Source organism: Phodopus roborovskii, unplaced genomic scaffold, assembly GCF_943737965.1.
Source record: "Phodopus roborovskii unplaced genomic scaffold, PHOROB, whole genome shotgun sequence".
Classification (NCBI taxonomy): Eukaryota; Metazoa; Chordata; class Mammalia; order Rodentia; family Cricetidae; genus Phodopus; species Phodopus roborovskii.
In genome coordinates this window covers 1650024-1668371 of record NW_026125575.1, presented here as the reverse complement: position 1 = coordinate 1668371, position 18348 = coordinate 1650024, and the positions used below count along the sequence as shown (strand labels likewise).

At 44.8% G+C, this 18348-nt stretch overlaps 1 protein-coding gene across 1 annotated transcript in view; it reads right to left on the bottom strand.

Annotated features, from left to right (window-relative positions):
• Positions 1–18348, bottom strand: part of Dnah11 (dynein axonemal heavy chain 11) — a 294048-nt gene that overhangs the window by 805 nt on the left and 274895 nt on the right. The window contains exons 76-81 of the mRNA XM_051177827.1: positions 16263–16382; positions 7344–7586; positions 2692–2874; positions 2498–2613; positions 893–1005; positions 467–607 (exon numbers count right to left, since the gene is read on the bottom strand). Of these exons, the coding sequence (XP_051033784.1) occupies positions 467–607; positions 893–1005; positions 2498–2613; positions 2692–2874; positions 7344–7586; positions 16263–16382 (916 nt within the window). The remainder of the gene's footprint in view (positions 1–466; positions 608–892; positions 1006–2497; positions 2614–2691; positions 2875–7343; positions 7587–16262; positions 16383–18348) is intronic.

Below are 18348 nucleotides of genomic sequence, written 5' to 3'. Positions count from 1 at the left end.
TCTGTAATGCCAGCATTCCTATATCAAACATGGGAGGTGGACGCAGGAGACTCAGTCTTGCTGGCTAGCTGTCCTGGAGTGTAGAAAAACATCCTGCCTTTAACAAATGAAGAGACCAACCTAACTTCTGAAAGTTATTCTTTGACCTCTACAAACAATAAAAGCACAGGATGCGGTTTGAATTGGTGGTGAGAAAAAGCAGGTTACTATGAATTACATGCAGGACTTAAGCTTTTTTTTTTTTTTTAAACACCATCTGATTTAGGTGCAGTTTAAATAGCAGTCATCACCCTGAGTGGCACAGGTCAGGCACACACCCAGATATTTAAATTGTGCGAATGGAAGAGTAAGAAATAATTATCAACACAGGTTCCCATCTCACCAAGTAGAGAGGGACCAGCTTGTAAGTAGAGAGGGACCAGCTTGTAAGTAAGACAGTTCCGCACGCACCCCTTAGTGGACTTACCTTCCAGGTGGAGCCCATGGAGGTATGCGCCTTCTCTTGGGGGGTGACCGTAATCTTCCTTTGTTTTTTTGGTAACATCAATAGTCAGGCACATTCTGTCCAGTGGCCACTCATTTTTCCGAGCCATGGTCTGCATGATTGCTTTGGGAGGAAAAGAATTGAGGGTAAAAACAAAACCTGTTTATAGGCTCCCAAGAGCCGACAGTGTGCTGGGGGCATTGCAGATTAGAGAGCAGCTGGACAGACGTGCAGGACCAATTTGCCTCTGAGGTCACAAACTAGAATATTCCAGAACATCAATCAGTTTGCTTCTGTGTTGCCCGTGTGTCTTCAGCATGACAGTGTCGCCTGGCTGGCTTTTCACTAGGACACACCACTGTGGCTGTGCCTGGGGCTCCCTTTGCTACCTTGCCTCTCTAGTCATACCTGTCAAGAAGGACTGGGGGTTGAAGAAGCCGGAAAGCCACACAACAGCCGGGAGAACGAGGTCTTGTGTCCACGTATCAAGTTCTCGGCATCGCAAGAGGAGGTCATTAAACCTGGTTAACAGAAGGTGGGAAGCAAGCCTTTTCAAATGATTGACAAGGTGGTGTGCTTGCACAGATCTGACTTCTTCTTGTTGAGACTTTATACCTGCAGCTCTAGTTCCTGTCACCGTTAGGAGTAGGAAACACTGGGCAGCGTCTCTGTACCCAGCTATTAGATTCTTCTAGTGATACATAATGGTGGCACACACAAAAAAGCATTTGAACAGAATTGGCAAATACCAACGTTGTGTAGGGTGCTGTAGAAATGCAGAGGAGAGAGTTTGTGTGTGGTGTCCCCTGTCCCCGTTACTGTTAAGATACCAGAGTTGCCGGGGAAGGTATAGTCAAAGGGAAGAGGAGTAGGAGACTGTTCTACACAGAATAATTACTTGAAAGGGGAAGGTAAATGCTTCTAAGGAAAACACACTCAGATTGGGGGGGGGTGTGGGTGTGAAAAGAAAAGCTATGATGGCATGATGGGAGAATCCTGGAGAGAGTTCAGCAATTAAAAGCACTAGCTGCTCTTTCAGAGGACCCAACTTAAATTCCTAGTGTATATACATGATGGTTCAGAGCTTTGTAACTCCAGTGCCAAGGGATCTGATGCCCTGTTACTTTTATTACATGTGTATGGAGTGGGGAGGGATTCAAAAAAGAAAACCGTTCTGATAAACAATGGTCAACAAGAGAAAGAAGTCTCTGGAAAGTGTTGATTTTAGGTTGGGTAAAGGACCCTCTCTAAGTACAAGCAGTATGGAGGTAAAATGCACGATGAAGAAAACTACGAAACCAACGAATTTAGAAATGGTCACAGACAAGCTAGGAAAAATAAAATACAGAAATTAGCAAGCCCAAAGTAAGATAATGACAAAAAGATGGAACGTATCATTAATATACATAGGAACTTGACTCTGAAAAAGGAACAGATTATAGAGTCCTGTGCTGCTCTCTGAATAATGTCACAAGGCCTCAGAACATCTGGGATGAGACATAACAGCCTTCAACAATCCCAGGTTCTACACCAGCAATGGCGCCCCACCCCTCTCCGTGAAAGCAGTCTAGCTTTTATATACCATAGTACATTCTAAAGTCCTCTATGATTGCATTAGTAATTACTGGTTTAGAAATAATGAGGATAAAATGCCAACAGGCAAACTCAAGTTGCTTCTATGACTTTTAAGTAAATGAGGAAATTCTGGTTTTTTTTTTTTGTTGTTGTTGTTTTTGGTTTTTTTTGTTTGTTTTAGATGAAAATATGAAGACCAGGATATTAGATATTTTGTCAAAGGGCAGTTACCTAGTAAGTGAGAGAATTTGAATCCTGGTCTGGCCTAACTAAGCTGACTTGCTTTTGATGCAAAATACTAGAGAACCTTGTGTGAAGTTAGTGGTAGAGTCTGCCTAGTAAGGGTCATGGAGCGAAAGTTTTCGCAGGACTTTTGGGGAGCTGACCCTGTGCTGATGTTTGCAGCCACCAGTGGCAGCAGTAGAGAAGGTCACTTACCACTGGGCCAGACCGTAGGTAGATGGATACGCCAGTTTATTCCAAGTGTCTGGAACACGGTCGTAACTCAGGGCACACAGCTGGGCTTCCACATCTGGAGAGAATGTCAGCTCTCCCTTGCACAGAGAGGAAAGGCCACCATGAGTACCCTTCCGCTGTGGCAGAGCCCCGTCTTGCACCATTTGTAAGTTTACCTTCAAACCAAGGTCTAATTGTTGAAGCGAAACACGGATTTCCCGGATGAGGACATTCATCCTCTCACACTCTTGGAAGCAAACAAGAGCGTATGGGCTTCGATTCAGGTTCTTTTGTGTTATCTCCGCCATGTTGAACTCCTCTGGAAGTCTCTCCAAAATGTCATCCAAGATATTCCTCACCTAAATCATTAATAAAAAAGACAAAGGCTTTATTTCATTTCTGCCCGCGGTGACTGGTGGTTCGAATGGAAGTGGCCGCCACAGGCTCATAGGACATGGCATTTATAGGGGAGAAAGGGTGGCCTTGCTGGAGGAAGACTGTCACTGGGGGTGGGCTTCGAGGCATCCAAGTGTTCAAGCCAGGCCCAGTGTTACTCTCTCTCTCTCTCCCCTTGCTGCCTGCCTATCCAGATGTAAAACTCTGGGTTCTTTCTCCACATCCGTTTTGCACTTGCATGCCCCCCGAGCCTCCTGCTGTGAAGACTAAACCTGTGAAAGGTGAGTCAGCCCCAGTTCAGATCAGTGCTCTCCTTTGTAAGAGTGGCTGTGTTCATGGTGCCTCTTCACAGCAGTGGAAACCCTAACTAATCATGACAGTGACTGTCATGATTCCTTTCTTCTCAGTAGTGCAGCTTCCAAAGGTGACTACGGCCTCTGGTCAGTTGCTAGCTGCTCAGAGCTTCTGCACTGCTAGCCACTTCCCTCTTTCAGATTCCACCGTGGTCAGTCCGTTCACTGTTAGCATCGAGGAGCACTAACAACTGCCAACTAAGTGGCGTTTGTGTGTAAAGACGAGAGAATAGGTCTGGAGAGACGGCGCAGCCGTTAAAGGCTAGGCTCACAACCGGAAGTGTAAGAGAATAAATAGAATGTGAAAATTAATTAGAAAGGTGGCAGATGCCAGCCCTCTGAGCGTGAGCTGCCGTAACACCCTCCTTGTGCACAGTGAAATCCCTGTAGCCATTTAGCTCTCTTGAAGAAGTACAGATTTACTCATAGGTGACAGGAATAGGCACGCCTAACAAAGGCGGTTCGCTGAGCTACAGAAACCAATCACTACCTAGATGGAGAAGATTAGAGAACACATTCCTGTAATTCTGACTCTCCCCCTCCCCAGACGGATCATGAGTTCAAGTCCTGCTGAGTTACATAGTGAGACCCCCACTGGCCTGGCTTGAGCAGTGGAACTCCCCCGCGACACACGTCCTCCAGTAGCCAAAAATAGAAAGTGGGAATGGGGGAGGGTGCCTTTCGCCTCAAGCAGCTTTCCCAGTTTCTTTCATTTCCCCTGGTGGAGCTCAGTGGTCCTGATAGCGTGCCTAGGCACTGCTGTAGCTTCCAGCAGGAGATTTCCTGAGTTCTGAACTCTTAACTCAGTTATACAAACAGTAGGCAGTGTGTCACAGCCACGAAGTTAGAAAGCCAGACTCTGGGACTCACCCAGTGTTATTTCTTCCCTTGCCCCGTCTACTTGTTGGGACTTGACAGGTCACCTCAGTTTATCTCTGAAATAGAGCCTAATGCTGCATCTCCAAAGCATGGAAAAAAGTATTTCCTATGGTGTCTGGCATCCAGTATGAGGGAGGCCTTGACTTTAGTGACTGGGCGCTGAGGCAGCCGTCTTCACATGCACCGCGTTTGCTGGCTTCACGACTGGCTGCCCTCGTGGGAAGGAGTAGCAGTACAAAGCCCTGAGTTGGGATCTTTCATCCACCCCTCTGCAATGCTTACATGTGGGGTGCAGCAACAGGCACAGTTCATTTCAAACTGAGTGACCCTATTCCAGGAACTAATAACGGACATTTTTCTGGGATTTCACTATAATTGAAAGAGTGGATGTTAACAAACGTCATTTGAACACAGCCCGAACCCTTGCCAGTCACACCTTGATCAGTGATTTTGAGAAGAATAACTCATTGCCCCAAAACAAATGAGTCCTTCAACGACAGTAAGGGCAGGGTCTCAGGGGCTGGAGTAATGGCCCAGTAGGTACCAATGCTTGTCCACATAAAAAGCTGGGCATTGTGCTTATAACCCCAGAACCAGAAGGCAGAGAGAGAATCACTGGAATTTTCTGGCTTCCACATACCCCCGAATACTGCCTGGTCTGCTCGTGTCCCCTCTCCATGCAGAGCAAGGACAGGCACAGATTTGGAGATAACTCTAATTCACACATCTAACAGAGAATATCCATATAGAATAAAGAGTTAGCACAAGTCTGCATGGAAAAGATCGCCGTGACACTGCGCCTGACCCCCGCTGGCTGCATCACTCGGGAAAGCAGCCCCCCTGCACCTCACCAAGGCAGCACGATAGAGCCAGCCCTGAAATTGTAAAGCCTGGGAGGGTGGGGAGGATGCCCCTCCTACTTCTCCCACACGCTCCGGAGAGAGCTGACCCACCCCTTGCCTAGGTGGTCAGTGGTGAGGGTGACCCACCCCTGAGATGATGAGCAAGGGAGAGCTGTCCCCATTACTCTCCTGACTTGTGGCAGCTTGGGTGAAGGAGAGATGCCCTCACCCCCATCTCCCTCCTGTCAGCACACCTCACCGGCTGCAGCACTAGGAAGAGCAGTCCCTGTACCTCACCTGAGCAACACAACAGAGCTGGCTTTCAAGGTGTGGGTCAGGGAACACAACACGGTGTGGGTCAGGGAGAGCCTTCCTGAGAGCATGAAAGCCGGGGGAACTGGCTCCACACTTAGCTCATTGCTGCAAGAGGTGAAGTAGTTGGGGCAATGCTGGAGAGCTCCCCCTGGTGGTGAGGATGGGGGAGAGCTGGTGGGCAAGCCAACCCTGCAGCTGCCCAGGCCCAGAACCAGGGTTATGACTTGACCCGCCTCAACAGTCATCCTATCTGTGATCTGCTGGAGCACGTGAAGGAACCTGACCCTCAGACCCAAATCTGCAGGATTCTACAACAGAGGGCAACAACAGGATAGCCAAGAACCAGACCAATGGCTTTGCAATGAACACTTGCAAATAATGGTATACGGACAAAAGGGTTTACTGACTCACTGTCACAGTGCAGCTTCCGTGACCAGAGTTTTTTTTTTTTTTTTTTTTTTTTTCAAGATTTATTTTTACATATATTGGTATTTGCCTGCATGTATGTCTGGGAGAGGCTACCGTATCTCCTAAAGCTGGAGTTACATACAGTTGTGAGCTGCCATATGAGTACTAGGGGATTGAACCTGGGTCCTCTAGAACAACAACCAGTGCTCTTAACCACTGAGCCATCTCCCCATGATTCTATTTTTTTTCCTTTCCCTATTTTTTCTCTCAAACTTAGTTTTATTTTAGAGGTGCAGGGGAAGAGAGAAGATGCAAAGGGACAGGGGAATGGATCAAGATACATGATGTAGCCAGGCGGTGGTGGTGCACACCTATAGTTCCAGCACTCAGGAGGCAGAGGCAGGCATGTGTATCTGAGTTCCAGGCCAACAAAAACAAAAAACCCGCAAGAAACATAATGTAAAAGACGTAGAATAAAAACAAAAACACATAGATAAAAGTGAAGCAAGTAAAAATTACTTCATATTTGTAAATCCAGTGGCCATCTGCATGTGAAAAGAGGCTTGTAACTTGGACAAGGAATGCAAAGTTAAAAACACTAAGAGACAAGTTCATCGCTTAGAGACTCTGAAGAGGGTAGAGTAGCTGGAGAGGGTGTAGCTGGCAGAAACACTTAAGGAAACTGGGAGTAGTATTATTAAAGCTAAACATACCTGTGATCTGACAGTCCCACTTCTGAGCGATTGTAATTTTGTGCCGTATTATGACCCTGGGAGTCAATGAATGTCTGTCTTTTGACAGAGGGTCGTGTGACACAGGGTTATGTGAGGATGGCCATGGCTGTCCTAATAGTGAAACGAACCATAACCAAAGGCCACTGGGACACCCACCCACAGCGGAATAAAAAGTTGTATATATGATGGGAGATGTCATTCTGTAAATAGGTTTCTCATACTGGTTAATGAATAAAGCGCTGTTGGCCAATAGGAAAGCAAGATAGGAGGGACTAGGAGACAAGGAGGAGAGAGGAAGTAGGAGGGAGGAGTCAAGATGGAGAGACTGGGGAGACCAGACGCCAGCCCCACTCCTCGGTAAGACCACGTGGAAATATTAGATTAACAGAAATGGGGTCATAATTAAGACAGAGCTAGCCGATAAACAAGTAACTGGCCAACAGACTCTATCAAATACAGAGTCTCGGTGTGATAATTGGGGCTGGCGCGGTGGCGGGACCAGACCGGTGGCGGGCAGAAAAACCCTACTCCTTACAAATATATTCCTATGATAGAACACAACAAGAACAACCCATTGGCATCTGAACAGAACAGGTGAGTGGGTCTCCCAGATTTACTGTAAAGTCAAAGGATCCTAGCAACAAGTATCATAAGGACCACATATATGAAGATCAAAATCAGTCAATATGCAAAGATGGAGGTCAGGATTATTAGGGGTACAGGGAGGAGGAAGGAGTGTGAGTATCCTGGGCAGCTGAAAATGTTCTACACCTTGGGTATCTATCTAATCTTGGTCTCAGTGGCAGCTGTTTGACTGCTGCATAAGTAAAGATGAACAGAGACCAATGCCTAAGATTAGAACACTCCACTTTAAGAACTAGAGCAAGAGAGACCTCCTCACCTTGTCTTCTGTAGACTGGCCCTGTTCCTCACTGCTGACTGCATTCCTGGGTTGCATCTCCAGCAGTGTTCTGAAGAGTATGTTGGATGTCACCGTCAGGAACTCTATTTCAGCATTGGGGTGAAGGCCGTACAGCGCCGGGCTTTCTGGAGGCAGCTTGTCCTCTATGTATTGGTGGTAACCGGAATAATCTAGGTAGGGTGGGGCTGCAAATCCTGGTGCCAGCATGAGTTCATCTTCAATCTTCAACCATAAAGAAAACAACAGTTACTCCAAAGTTCGGAAGGCGTCAGCTTCACTTCCTGAACACAGGACGCTAGCAAGGAGTCCCACTGTGATGCTGGGTGGCAGCAGACTCCACATAACAGGGGTCAGTTCCAAGAAATGCAAAGCATATCCTGAGGAAAGGTAATTTGCAACGTGCACAGGGCACTGTGATAGACACAAAGAAAACATGGCTTATATCATGGCTGCACCATCACTGCCTATCAGTCAATGTTACCCTGCTTCAACTTACTGATTCTCAAACATCCGCACTTAACAGAGGAGAAAAGGTGTTTTGAGTATAAACTTAATTCAGAACTCATACTTCCCCATGAAACGCTCCCCCATGCTCATGCATTAAAGGCTTGGTCCTCAGCTGGTGGTACCATTTTAGACAGTTCTGGAAACTCTGGCGTGTGTGCCTTAATCATAAGTAGTAGACCATTGCAAGTGTTTTTTTTTTTTTTTTTAAGAGTGTGCCCCTGGCTCCTCTCCTTTCTGGAAACCACTTTCCTCTGCCATGCCCTTCCATTCAGTGGAATCAGTTCTCCATGGACTGAAACATCCTAAATTGTAAACTGAGCCTGACTTTCTTGCTCATCCTATTTTGTCAGGGTAATGAAAAGGTAACATACCTGGTGTAACATACGCCACAGGATGTATCATGTGATACGTAGGAACTTTTCAAGGTTGGGATGACTTCCATTTTATAGGGCACATTATACTAGGAGTCAAGTTATCCCTTCCTCCCTAGGACCTTGGGGAACTTACGGCAAAGTTGGTGTTGTTACTTCAGATCCTTGGACTGAACTTAGGGTACAGTCATCTGGTAAATGAAAGGTCATACAATGTAACCTTTATTAGCCCATGCACTTCACTGGGGGGTGGGGTTGAGGAAGGGCAGGCCCTCTACACACAGATGTTTCCCACAAAACTAAGGAGAGCAGAAATGGCAAATCCGCACACAACAAAGTAATCTTCAAAGTGTAACCAAAGAATTTATGGACCCAAGTCGTCTGTTCAACCACAGTCAAGTGCTTACAAGATTCTATCCCTTCACCTCATATTCCTGTCACACAGTCTCTCAGTTCTCACCTCTCAATTTTCCCAGTCCCTTGTACCTTGAGCTCCATCTACACATGCACTTAAATGTACAAGGGAATGTATGTATGTATGTATGTATGTATATTTTGCCTAGAGCTGGTGAATCATTTTCTGAAAAATCTGTCCATCTACTACCGTGACTCTTGAACCACATCTCTTTACCGTTGCGTGGAGAGAGTTTCATTCATTCATAATCTTTGATGACCGCTCCATACAAAACTCCTTGGAAGTGGAAAATCTTCCTAGGGATTCAAGGCAATGAAGTGGTTGTGATTTCCCACACTATTATGTTGTGTGTCTCTGAGGATCTAACCTTTCATAGTGCCAGACACAAATGTGAACCCAGTAACCAGGGGAGGAGCAAACAGAGTTACCGCTGTCATCATCCATTTGCTCTATACATACCCATCATTTCCTGTTTACTTACAAAGAAGGGTAGGAATTTAAATGTGATTAGAGTCATAATCTTCCAAACCCAAGTGCACATGGAAAAGTTAAACCCACCGCCATTAGCCTGTGACAGGTTAAGTTAACCAAAAAACAAACAGAAACAAAACAAAACTGAAAAGCCAAAGTTAGAATAAACACATCCAAAGGGAACTTTGTTCTCTAACAACAACGGCTCACTCTTTTCCATTAGTGCTGACAGGAAGATGAAAGGACTTACAGTTCAATTTACCCTTCAAAGACTTCTGAGTGCAAAGAACCAAATCAGCAGGGGTTTGGATGTTTGAGTGCAACTGGGTAGCCCCAGGAGGATGGAAAACTGTCTGTGCTCTGCCAGATGGTGACTAAGTGGTCTGTTTACAGACTAGGGGGTAAGATTTTCATGTCGGTTGAATTGCAAAGGAAAGTACTGCAGCAAACCAAAGAAAATGGCTTGGCTTGCCATCCTTAATGGCTTGGTGGCTTTAAGAAATTAGACTAGTCAGCCATAGCAGTGCATGCTTGTAATCCCAGCACTTGGGAGGCAGAGAGAGGAACAAGAGTCTGAGGCAGCTCGGCAAGATCTTACCTAAATTGTTTTCTTTAAAAAAAAAAAAAAAACCCACCAAATAAATAAAAATGGATCTCATGGTCACTGTAAGACCTTCCTACAGAATAGGCTTTCCAGATGTGTGGATCTCTCTGCTCTAGGAGAAGAGTATACTTCATGCACACCTTGATTTTCCTGATTGCAAAACAACCCACAAAGTATATGAACTAAGCCTCATTCTTACTTTAATAGTAAAATGCTGAAGTTTGAGGAGCAAGGTTCAGTTTGTAACATCTGTGCCTACTTGACTTTAAAGAGACCCCAAACAATTCATTTCTTCCTTTCTTTCGTTCTTCCTTTCTTTCTTCCTTCCTTTCTTTCTTTTTCTTTCTTTCTTTCTTTCTTTCTTTCTTTCTTTCTTTCTTTCTTTTTCTTTTTGTTTGGTTTTTCAAGACAGGGTTTCTCTGTATTGCTTTGGAGTCTGTCCTGGAACTATCTCTGTAGACCAGGATGGCCTTGATTTCACAGAGATCTACCTGCCTCTGCCTCCTGAGTGCTGCTGGGATTAAAGGTGTGCACCACCAATGCCCAGTGCAACTCCAGTTTCTGCTAAGATTTTACGTGTGTGTGTGTGTGTGTGTGTGTGTGTGTGTGAGAGAGAGAGAGAGAGAGAGAGAATGCACATGCACACAGGTGTGCAGCTATGTTCCTAGGCCTGAAGAGGGCATTGTGTATCCTCCCGTCACTCTATCCCTTTAAGGTAGTGTCTTTCCCTGAAACTGGGCTCCTACCTCTGCCACATGGGAAGTCAGAAATCAACAGCCCTGTCTCCTCTCCACTCCTCAGAAATTCTGGGATTGCAGGCATTTCTTCATTAGGTTCAGGGATCTGAACTCCAGTACTCATGATGCAAAGCAAACATCCTTAATCCTGAAGTCATTCTGCCTTTTCACAGAAGGGCTGTTAAAAACAGTTTCCTGATGATGGGTGTCACACCGTAGTTCTCTACAGTGAGGACTTCCTTTTTCTTCAAGGGGAGGGCTATTTAAGAACATGTTCTAAATTGTCAAGGATTTAATTCATGTTCAACAGACATTTCCCCTAAGAATATGAGAACATGTTCAGTGTCTTTGGGAACATGCAAAACAAAGAGACAGGGCACAGTCTCATCCCATCAAAATGATCATAATAAAGAATGTGGATAGTAGTGGTGTTAGTAAGGATGTAGAGAAAACAGAACCTTTTTGGTGGAAACAGTTTTGTGCTTTCTCCAAGCAATAGTCATAATCAACAGCTGACTCAACAATTCTACACCTAGCCTTCCCCATAGAGCTAAAAACAAGGCCACATAAAATCTGTATACAGAGTTGCATAGAAACGGTATAAAAGCCTAAACCAGAAGCTGGCAAATCATATCTCACTAAAAATTTGAGCATTAATGGAATCAGGTGCAGACAAATCAGACCTCCACAAATCATGAAACTGTCACCAAGGATTTGCAGGAGTCAGACAGGACATTAACATGTGCAGGTATTAGGAACTAGGAAATCCAGTAACTGCCAATGGAGCTGACTCAATGGAGCTATTGTTCCTTCTTTTCATACAGGGTTTCCTGGAATTCTAAACAAACAAACAAACAAACCCAACTGCCTGCCTGCCTGGTCTTATTAATTGCAAGGAGTCCTGAGTCCAGTGCAAGTCTAAACAAACAACATTGCACTTGGCCATTTGGATCCAAAATACAGTGACTCGGGATACTGTTGGAAGTTCTAGAAATCACTCAGATGTGAAACCAATTGCCAGACTGCAACGTTCTCTTTAGAGCTGAAAAGCCCACTCGGAATATTCTCGATAATGTACTTTACAAATAGCTAGATGCACAGGGGTGTCCTGCATAAGGCTGGATTGCAAGTGAGCAGCAGAGCGGTCACTGTGGTCTCCTGGATCGTCCCCCACTCAGGAGTACATGTGCAGACACACCTCATTGCTAAGGTGACCTCTGCACCAACTGCAAATGGGCCAGTGCTCCAGCCAGCGCAGTGTGTGGCAGAGCAGGACTGACTTTAAATCCAGGATCCACTACTGCCAGCTTCCTTCTTCCTTCCCTTCCCTCCCTCCATTTCCATCCTTCCCCCTTCCTTTCTCCTGCCCTCCCTTCCCCTCCCTTCATCACTGAGCCAGTTCTTTTTTGCATACGCGAGGTGGTCATTACATGTTTGTTCTTCTGAACTGTAGTGGGAAGACATAACACACCCCCTGTGTGGTACTGACTGGCACACCCTCCCCCATGGCACAGGTACTTAACACACTGTCTGTCCCTTGCATCAGAAACTCATGCACACGAGCTAGAGAGATGGCTCTGTGGTAAAGAACACTGGGTGCTCTTCCAGAGGACCTGGGTTTGCTTTCCAGCACCCACATAGCAGATTACACCTGTCTGTAACTCCAGTCTTTGGGGGCCCAACACCCTCTTCTGGCCTCCACAGGCCCTGCATGCATGTGGTACACAGACATAAATGCATCCAAGATACCCATTCATTTTAAAAAAAAACCATACTTTTACAGACTAGGGCACAAGCAAGACAGAAATACGTATTGCAAAAAACATATGCTTCACAATAAAAAGGGTTCCCACTTACAAGCACATTGCTCTAGTACTGTCAGTGTTTAACCTGACAACAAACTTAAGTTGGTCATTCTTCTTTCATAGTTAATAAAACTACTGCTCAGAGGCGTTCCATAATAAGTCAGACTCTACAACAAATGTAGGAGTTTTAATTTGACCGGGGGTGGGGGGTGGGGGTGGGGCAAGGTGGGGGGGGGCTTGCTTTTCTGCTCTAAACCTGGATTCCTAATTATCGCCTGTGTCATCCAACTAGTTAGCACTCTATGATAACTTTAAGGTGGCTTTATGCCTCCATTCCCAAAATTAGTATACCGTATCTGTTATTTAGCACTGCTAAAGGGTTGTGCTATAATGAGAAAATGGCTTTTTTTTTTTCTTAGTTACCCAAAGGCTCTTTAAGGTGCCTTCCTATTAGGCAGCTCATTTACTCAACAATAAGTTCATCCTTCTAAAGGTAAGACATCATTGAAAGGAATCCGTATCTCCTGCAAGCAGTAGGATTTCCAGCCTGGTCTGTCCATGTAGCAACATGGACATGTAGCAACAATGTAGCAACAATGTTAGCTTCTAAACATATTAACTGATGTGAGAAGGGACATACAGATGTCCTGCAGATGCTGAAGGGTTAGCTCACGTTAGTGGCTTGAGTGGGAAACATTTGCATGAGAACGGCTTATAACATGAAGTCAGCGTCAGCGAATACATTCATTTCCCCTGGTGGGATATTGGTAGCACTGCCCTATGAGGATGCCAGCTTGCAAATGAGGCATCCCCACCCTGAGAATCTCACTAGATCTCTAGGGAAGGCTGGGTGCCTATGCTTCTAAAGGGCTTACATGTACCGGTAATGCCCCTCAGGTTTCATCACCTACATTTATATTAAAATCATTTCAATGGAGTTCAACCTTACAAAGGTTAATGAACTATTTTTTTTTGGGGGGGTGACCAGTAATTCTACCCTTAGCCACAGGCCAGAGCCACAGGAGGGGCTACCCCCAAGCTTCCTGCTCTGCCCTTTGACCTCCACCATCCTTTGGAGAAATAAGCCTCTGTAAAGGTGGCTCTGGAGCACTGTTTATCGTCCACGTCTCCATGGTAACTTGCTCCCAGACCTGCCAAAGAGCAACTTCTGATTGCACTGAATTGCAAGTGTCTTTCTGATGTGTGAAATCCTGCTCATTAGGAGAGAGAAAGACAGGGAAACTCCAGGTCAAAGGAAGATATAAAGAATGCTCACAGAGCAGAGAGCTCTAGTTCTTTTTTTTTTTTTTTTTTTTTTTTTTTTGTGGTCCTCATATTGGCCAATACCGTATAAAGAGTGTTTGACTGTGCTCTAACACACTGTGTTCTCGGTACATGGTTACGTAATCTCTCAAAACGGACTAGAGGAAGGTGACTGATCTACACAAGGCTTCTCTGAAAAGCTTTCAGAAAAGCTATGAATAGAAGCTTGCTCAAAATGCCAAAACCAAACACAGCAAACACTCTTTTAGTACTGCTCTGAATCAAGTTAGTAACGTTGGCAATGTTCAGATGAATTTGGATAGTGTTGGGTGCTGCTCTGGCTTGGAAGTATTGCCCAACACCCCTGTGAATGAAGGCTTGGTTGCTAGTCTGACACTCTTAGGAGGTGGCAGAACCTTAGGAGGTTGGAGTTCAGTGGAACGAAATAAGATCATTAGAGGCATGTCCTTAAAGGGGATATTGGAACCTCTAACTCTTTTTTTTTTTTTTTTTTTTTTTTTTTTTTTATTCTTGCCTGCCATGGAGTAAACGTACCTCCTAAACCATGTGTAAATTCATGTACTAAGCTACTACCCACTCAGCCATGGATTACAACTTCTTTAAGCATAGGCCAAAATAAACCATCTCTCCTTTTAAGTTGTGTATGTGGTCACAGTGATTACCAGTGAAGCTGATTACCACAAGTATCTTCAAGTTTTCAAGAAATAACTAGAAAATGGTTCTTGCAGTTTAGTTGAGGATGGCTTCTATAGACTCATATTTTTGAATGATTGTTTGGAGAGGATTAGAAGGTGTAAGTATCCTTGCTGGAGGCTATGCTACTGGGTCAGGCTTTGAAGTTTCATGAGATTAGCACCAATTTTATTTAGTTCTCTCTGCCTCTTATTTAAGGATCAACATGTTAGCCATAGGCTATTCCCCTGGTCATACATGCCTTTGCTCTACCATCATGAACTCTAACCCTGTGAAACTCAACACAATTAAATGCTTCCTTGTTTATATGTTATCTTGGTCATGATGTTTTGTCACAGCAGTAGACAAGTAAGAGAGCCCTAAACTTGAACACCATTCAAGACCAAGAGAGCATCAGGAAAGTGAAGGCACTGCCTCAGCTCCCACAATACAAGAACTAAGAACTGAATACTTTAACCAGAAACCACAGCCTGGTCTAGAACCATTTGATGGGGACTAGGGGCTAATACAATGAGAAACAAAGAGATGTTTGGTCTTAAATATTTCGTCAGTGGTAACTTGCCCTTCCTAGCAGAAGCAATAAGGATTGTCATGTTTTTTATTTATTCTTAAAACCTAGCTATATTGTTCTGTTATCTCACAAAAACAAAACAAAACAAAACAACAACAACAACAATAGGAACTCCATGGTCCCAAAGTAACAATAATCCCATTTTAAAATATTTCATTTTTACTATGTATATGTTTCTGAGGAAGGTCCAGGTGGGCATGGATGTCTGGGAGGCCAGGAGAACGTCATATCCCCTGGAGCTCAGAGCTGTCCTGTCCCACCTGACTTGGTGCTAGAAACTGAAGTCAGGTCTTTGGCAAGAGTAGTTCATGCTCTTAGCATCTGGACCATCACTCCAGTCCTTTTGCCATTTCTTTTAACAGCTTGTTTGATGCAAACTCCCAAGTAAGCTCATCACCACGCACACACAGTTGACATTCTCATTGTTTGACTGTCTTAATAGACTTACCATTTTATTTTAAATTGAAAAATTGTAACTATGTAGTTATGAAATGCCATGAGATGTTATTACTTTACTGTTTGGGTATGTGTGTGTGTGTGTGCTTGTGTGTGTGTATGTGTGTGTATGTGTGTGTATGCATGTGTGTATGTATGCATGTATGTGTGTATGTATGCATATGTGTGTGTATGTATATGTGTGTATGTGTATATATGTGTATGTGTGTATTATTGTGTGTATGTATGCATATATGTGTGTATGTATATGTGTGTATATATGTGTGTATGTATGTATGTGTATGTATGTGTCTGTGAGTGTGTGTGGTGCATGTGCCTTCATGCTCATACTTGCAGGACTGTGCTCAAAGAAGTCCAGACAGCATGTTAGAAGCTGTCCTTTCCTTCTACCCTGTGGGATCCAGGAATTGCTCTCAGTTGGTCTGGTTTATCAGCAGGTACCTTTAACATTAAGCCATCTAAGCGCCCCAAAGAGATGTCCTACTCCAGGTTTACATGATGGGATGATTCAGTCAAGCCAATGAGTCTGTCACATCATAGACTTAAGTACCAAGTTCCTCTGAGTACGTATCTAGTAATTTAATAATTTTACTGATGAAAATGTAGAATATTTTGTGATTTGTGCTGGAGGCAAAGCAACAACAAAAAAGGTAATAAAATGAACCCTGGTTTGAAATCACAGGATTTTTACTCTGTCGAAGCTCATCCCTACACTCATTGAGAGATCCGAGACCAGGCACTGTGCCTCAGTACTTTGGTCTATATAATTGAGAAACAGTGTCATCTCAGCCCAGATCATAAGGATAGCCAATGAATCTACATTTAACAACTCCCCAAACCCCCAAAAGGAACAGCAGGATACGTTTATGACAGGCCAGCATCCTTCCTTAGGAATATCTAAGAACTACATACAAAGTAAAAATAATCTTTAAAATTCTTGCCAGAGTTTTCTTTCTCGGTGTAACAAGTTTTAAAATGTCTTACCAGAGATGGATTCATGAATTCTTCGAGATACACCCGGCACAGCTTACGATCCCAGGCGTCTGTGATGTGGCCCCCATACATAATCTCCCCAAACAGGTAACGAAGGTCTTCCCATGGGACCTGGGGAGAAACAGTACACATCTTAGTTTCCTTTCCTGTTGCCAGGAAAAACTACCTAGACAGAGCTACAGGATGAGGAGGGGTTGCTTTGGCTCACAATTTCAAGTCAGTCCATCATTTTAACAAAGTCAAACGGCAGGAATGTGAGCACCTGACCACATCATATCCATAGTTGAGATCAGAGGGGAATAATTTAATGTGGCCATGATGGAGTGGTATTGCCCACATGCAGGGAGGGTCTTCCCAGCTCAATTAGCCCAACTGAGATAATTCCCCACAGACATGCCCACAGGCCAACTTAACCAAACAGTCCCTCACTGAGACCCCTTCCTAGGTGACTCTAGATTGTCTCAAACTGACAAGACTCACCATCACACCACACAAATGTTCACTTCCATGCCTAGAATATCTGCCCAAGCTTCACTGGCATGGACTACATGCCCCTCTACCCCAATAGCCCTATGATGACCCTGTCAGCCAGTGCCAAAAGCATCTTAAGTTTTTGTACAGAGCTTCTTAGGATATTATTTTCAGTGCATTCTAATAAATTCGACAAAATTTTAACAATGCCACACATTACTGTATCTCAGGAACAGGTTACATAGGACAGTTGAGTGTTTGCATTTCACCCAGAACTCCTGAGATGTTGCTTCCCAGTGCCTTCCGGTCTTACCTGTTCTTGCTACCTGCTGCTGCACTGTAAGCATGGAAAAATTTAGCCTAATTTTCCCTAGACTCTGCCCCCTAGCAGTGAGTAGACAAAAGGTCATTCTTGACTGTTTACGACAGGGTGGGTTACTAACATCACCTGTGAGTGAATATGAACAGGAAATGAGCTGTGCCACACTACCCAGAAGCCCTAGTGAAAGCAGACTTCCTGGGCTAAGGCGGGCTTGGATAGTTCAAATTGATTGGTCCACACTGGATGCTATGATTGGTTTGTGATGTGAAGGCTTTGTTGTAACCATATAAAATTGTCTGAACCCTGTACCCAGGGTTCCCAGTCCTCTACCCCACGTGGAGTATGGCTGCGTACCCCAGTGCACTAGAATGTAAAAGACCTCATACTTTTGCATCAAGACCGCTTCTCGTGAGTGATTTTGGGGGGCTGCCTTTCCTGAGTCGGGGGCATGAGGGTTCGAGCCCTCCGCGGGTCTTTCAGTACTTTACTTCCTATTGCTGTGATAGAACACTGACCAAAACCAGCTTGTAGGGAGGAAAGGTGTTTATTAAGCTTACAGGTTCTAGTCCATCATGGAAGCCAGGGCAGGAACTGGGGGGTGGGGTGGGGGGGGAGGCAGGAAGGCTTGCTCAGTTAGCTCTTGTATGTAGTTCAGGTCTACCTGCCCAGGAGTGGCTCCACCCACAGGAGGCTGCACCCCTGCTCCCACCAATTGGCAATTAAGTTGAGGCCTCCCAGGCACACCCACAGTTCCACCTGACAAGCCAATCTGAAGGAGGCAGCTGCTCTCAGGTTTATCCAGTTGACAACCCCAAGACTCATCATCACGCCTCGCCTAAAATCTTCATTATGTGTCCTGGGAAATGAAAGCACCAGCTAGACGATTTGTATCTGGAGTGTACTTGGCTGTCACCACTCTCCCCAAGGCTGACAGACAAATCCGCTTTCCAGACTGACTCAGGCTCGGCTGCGGCCTGACTGGGCAAGGCTGTTCTAAGGGCAGTAGCTACCGCACCATGTTTTATTCAAGAAATCACTGGATCTCCTTTGCTGGCTTCACAGGGTTCAAACCTCTCTCTGCTGCCCTTTCACTTCCTCTGGGTTTGCAAAACATGCCAGTTTGAGATGTAGCCTTTCTAGACGGGAACTTTTATACTCTCCATGGCAGCCTACTGCCTCCCAACAGTTCAAATAAAACCGTAATTACAGCCTTCCTAGTGGCGTGATGTGACAGAACATAACAAGTCAGACTGCCGAGGCCATTGCAATGTACTCCTGCAAGTT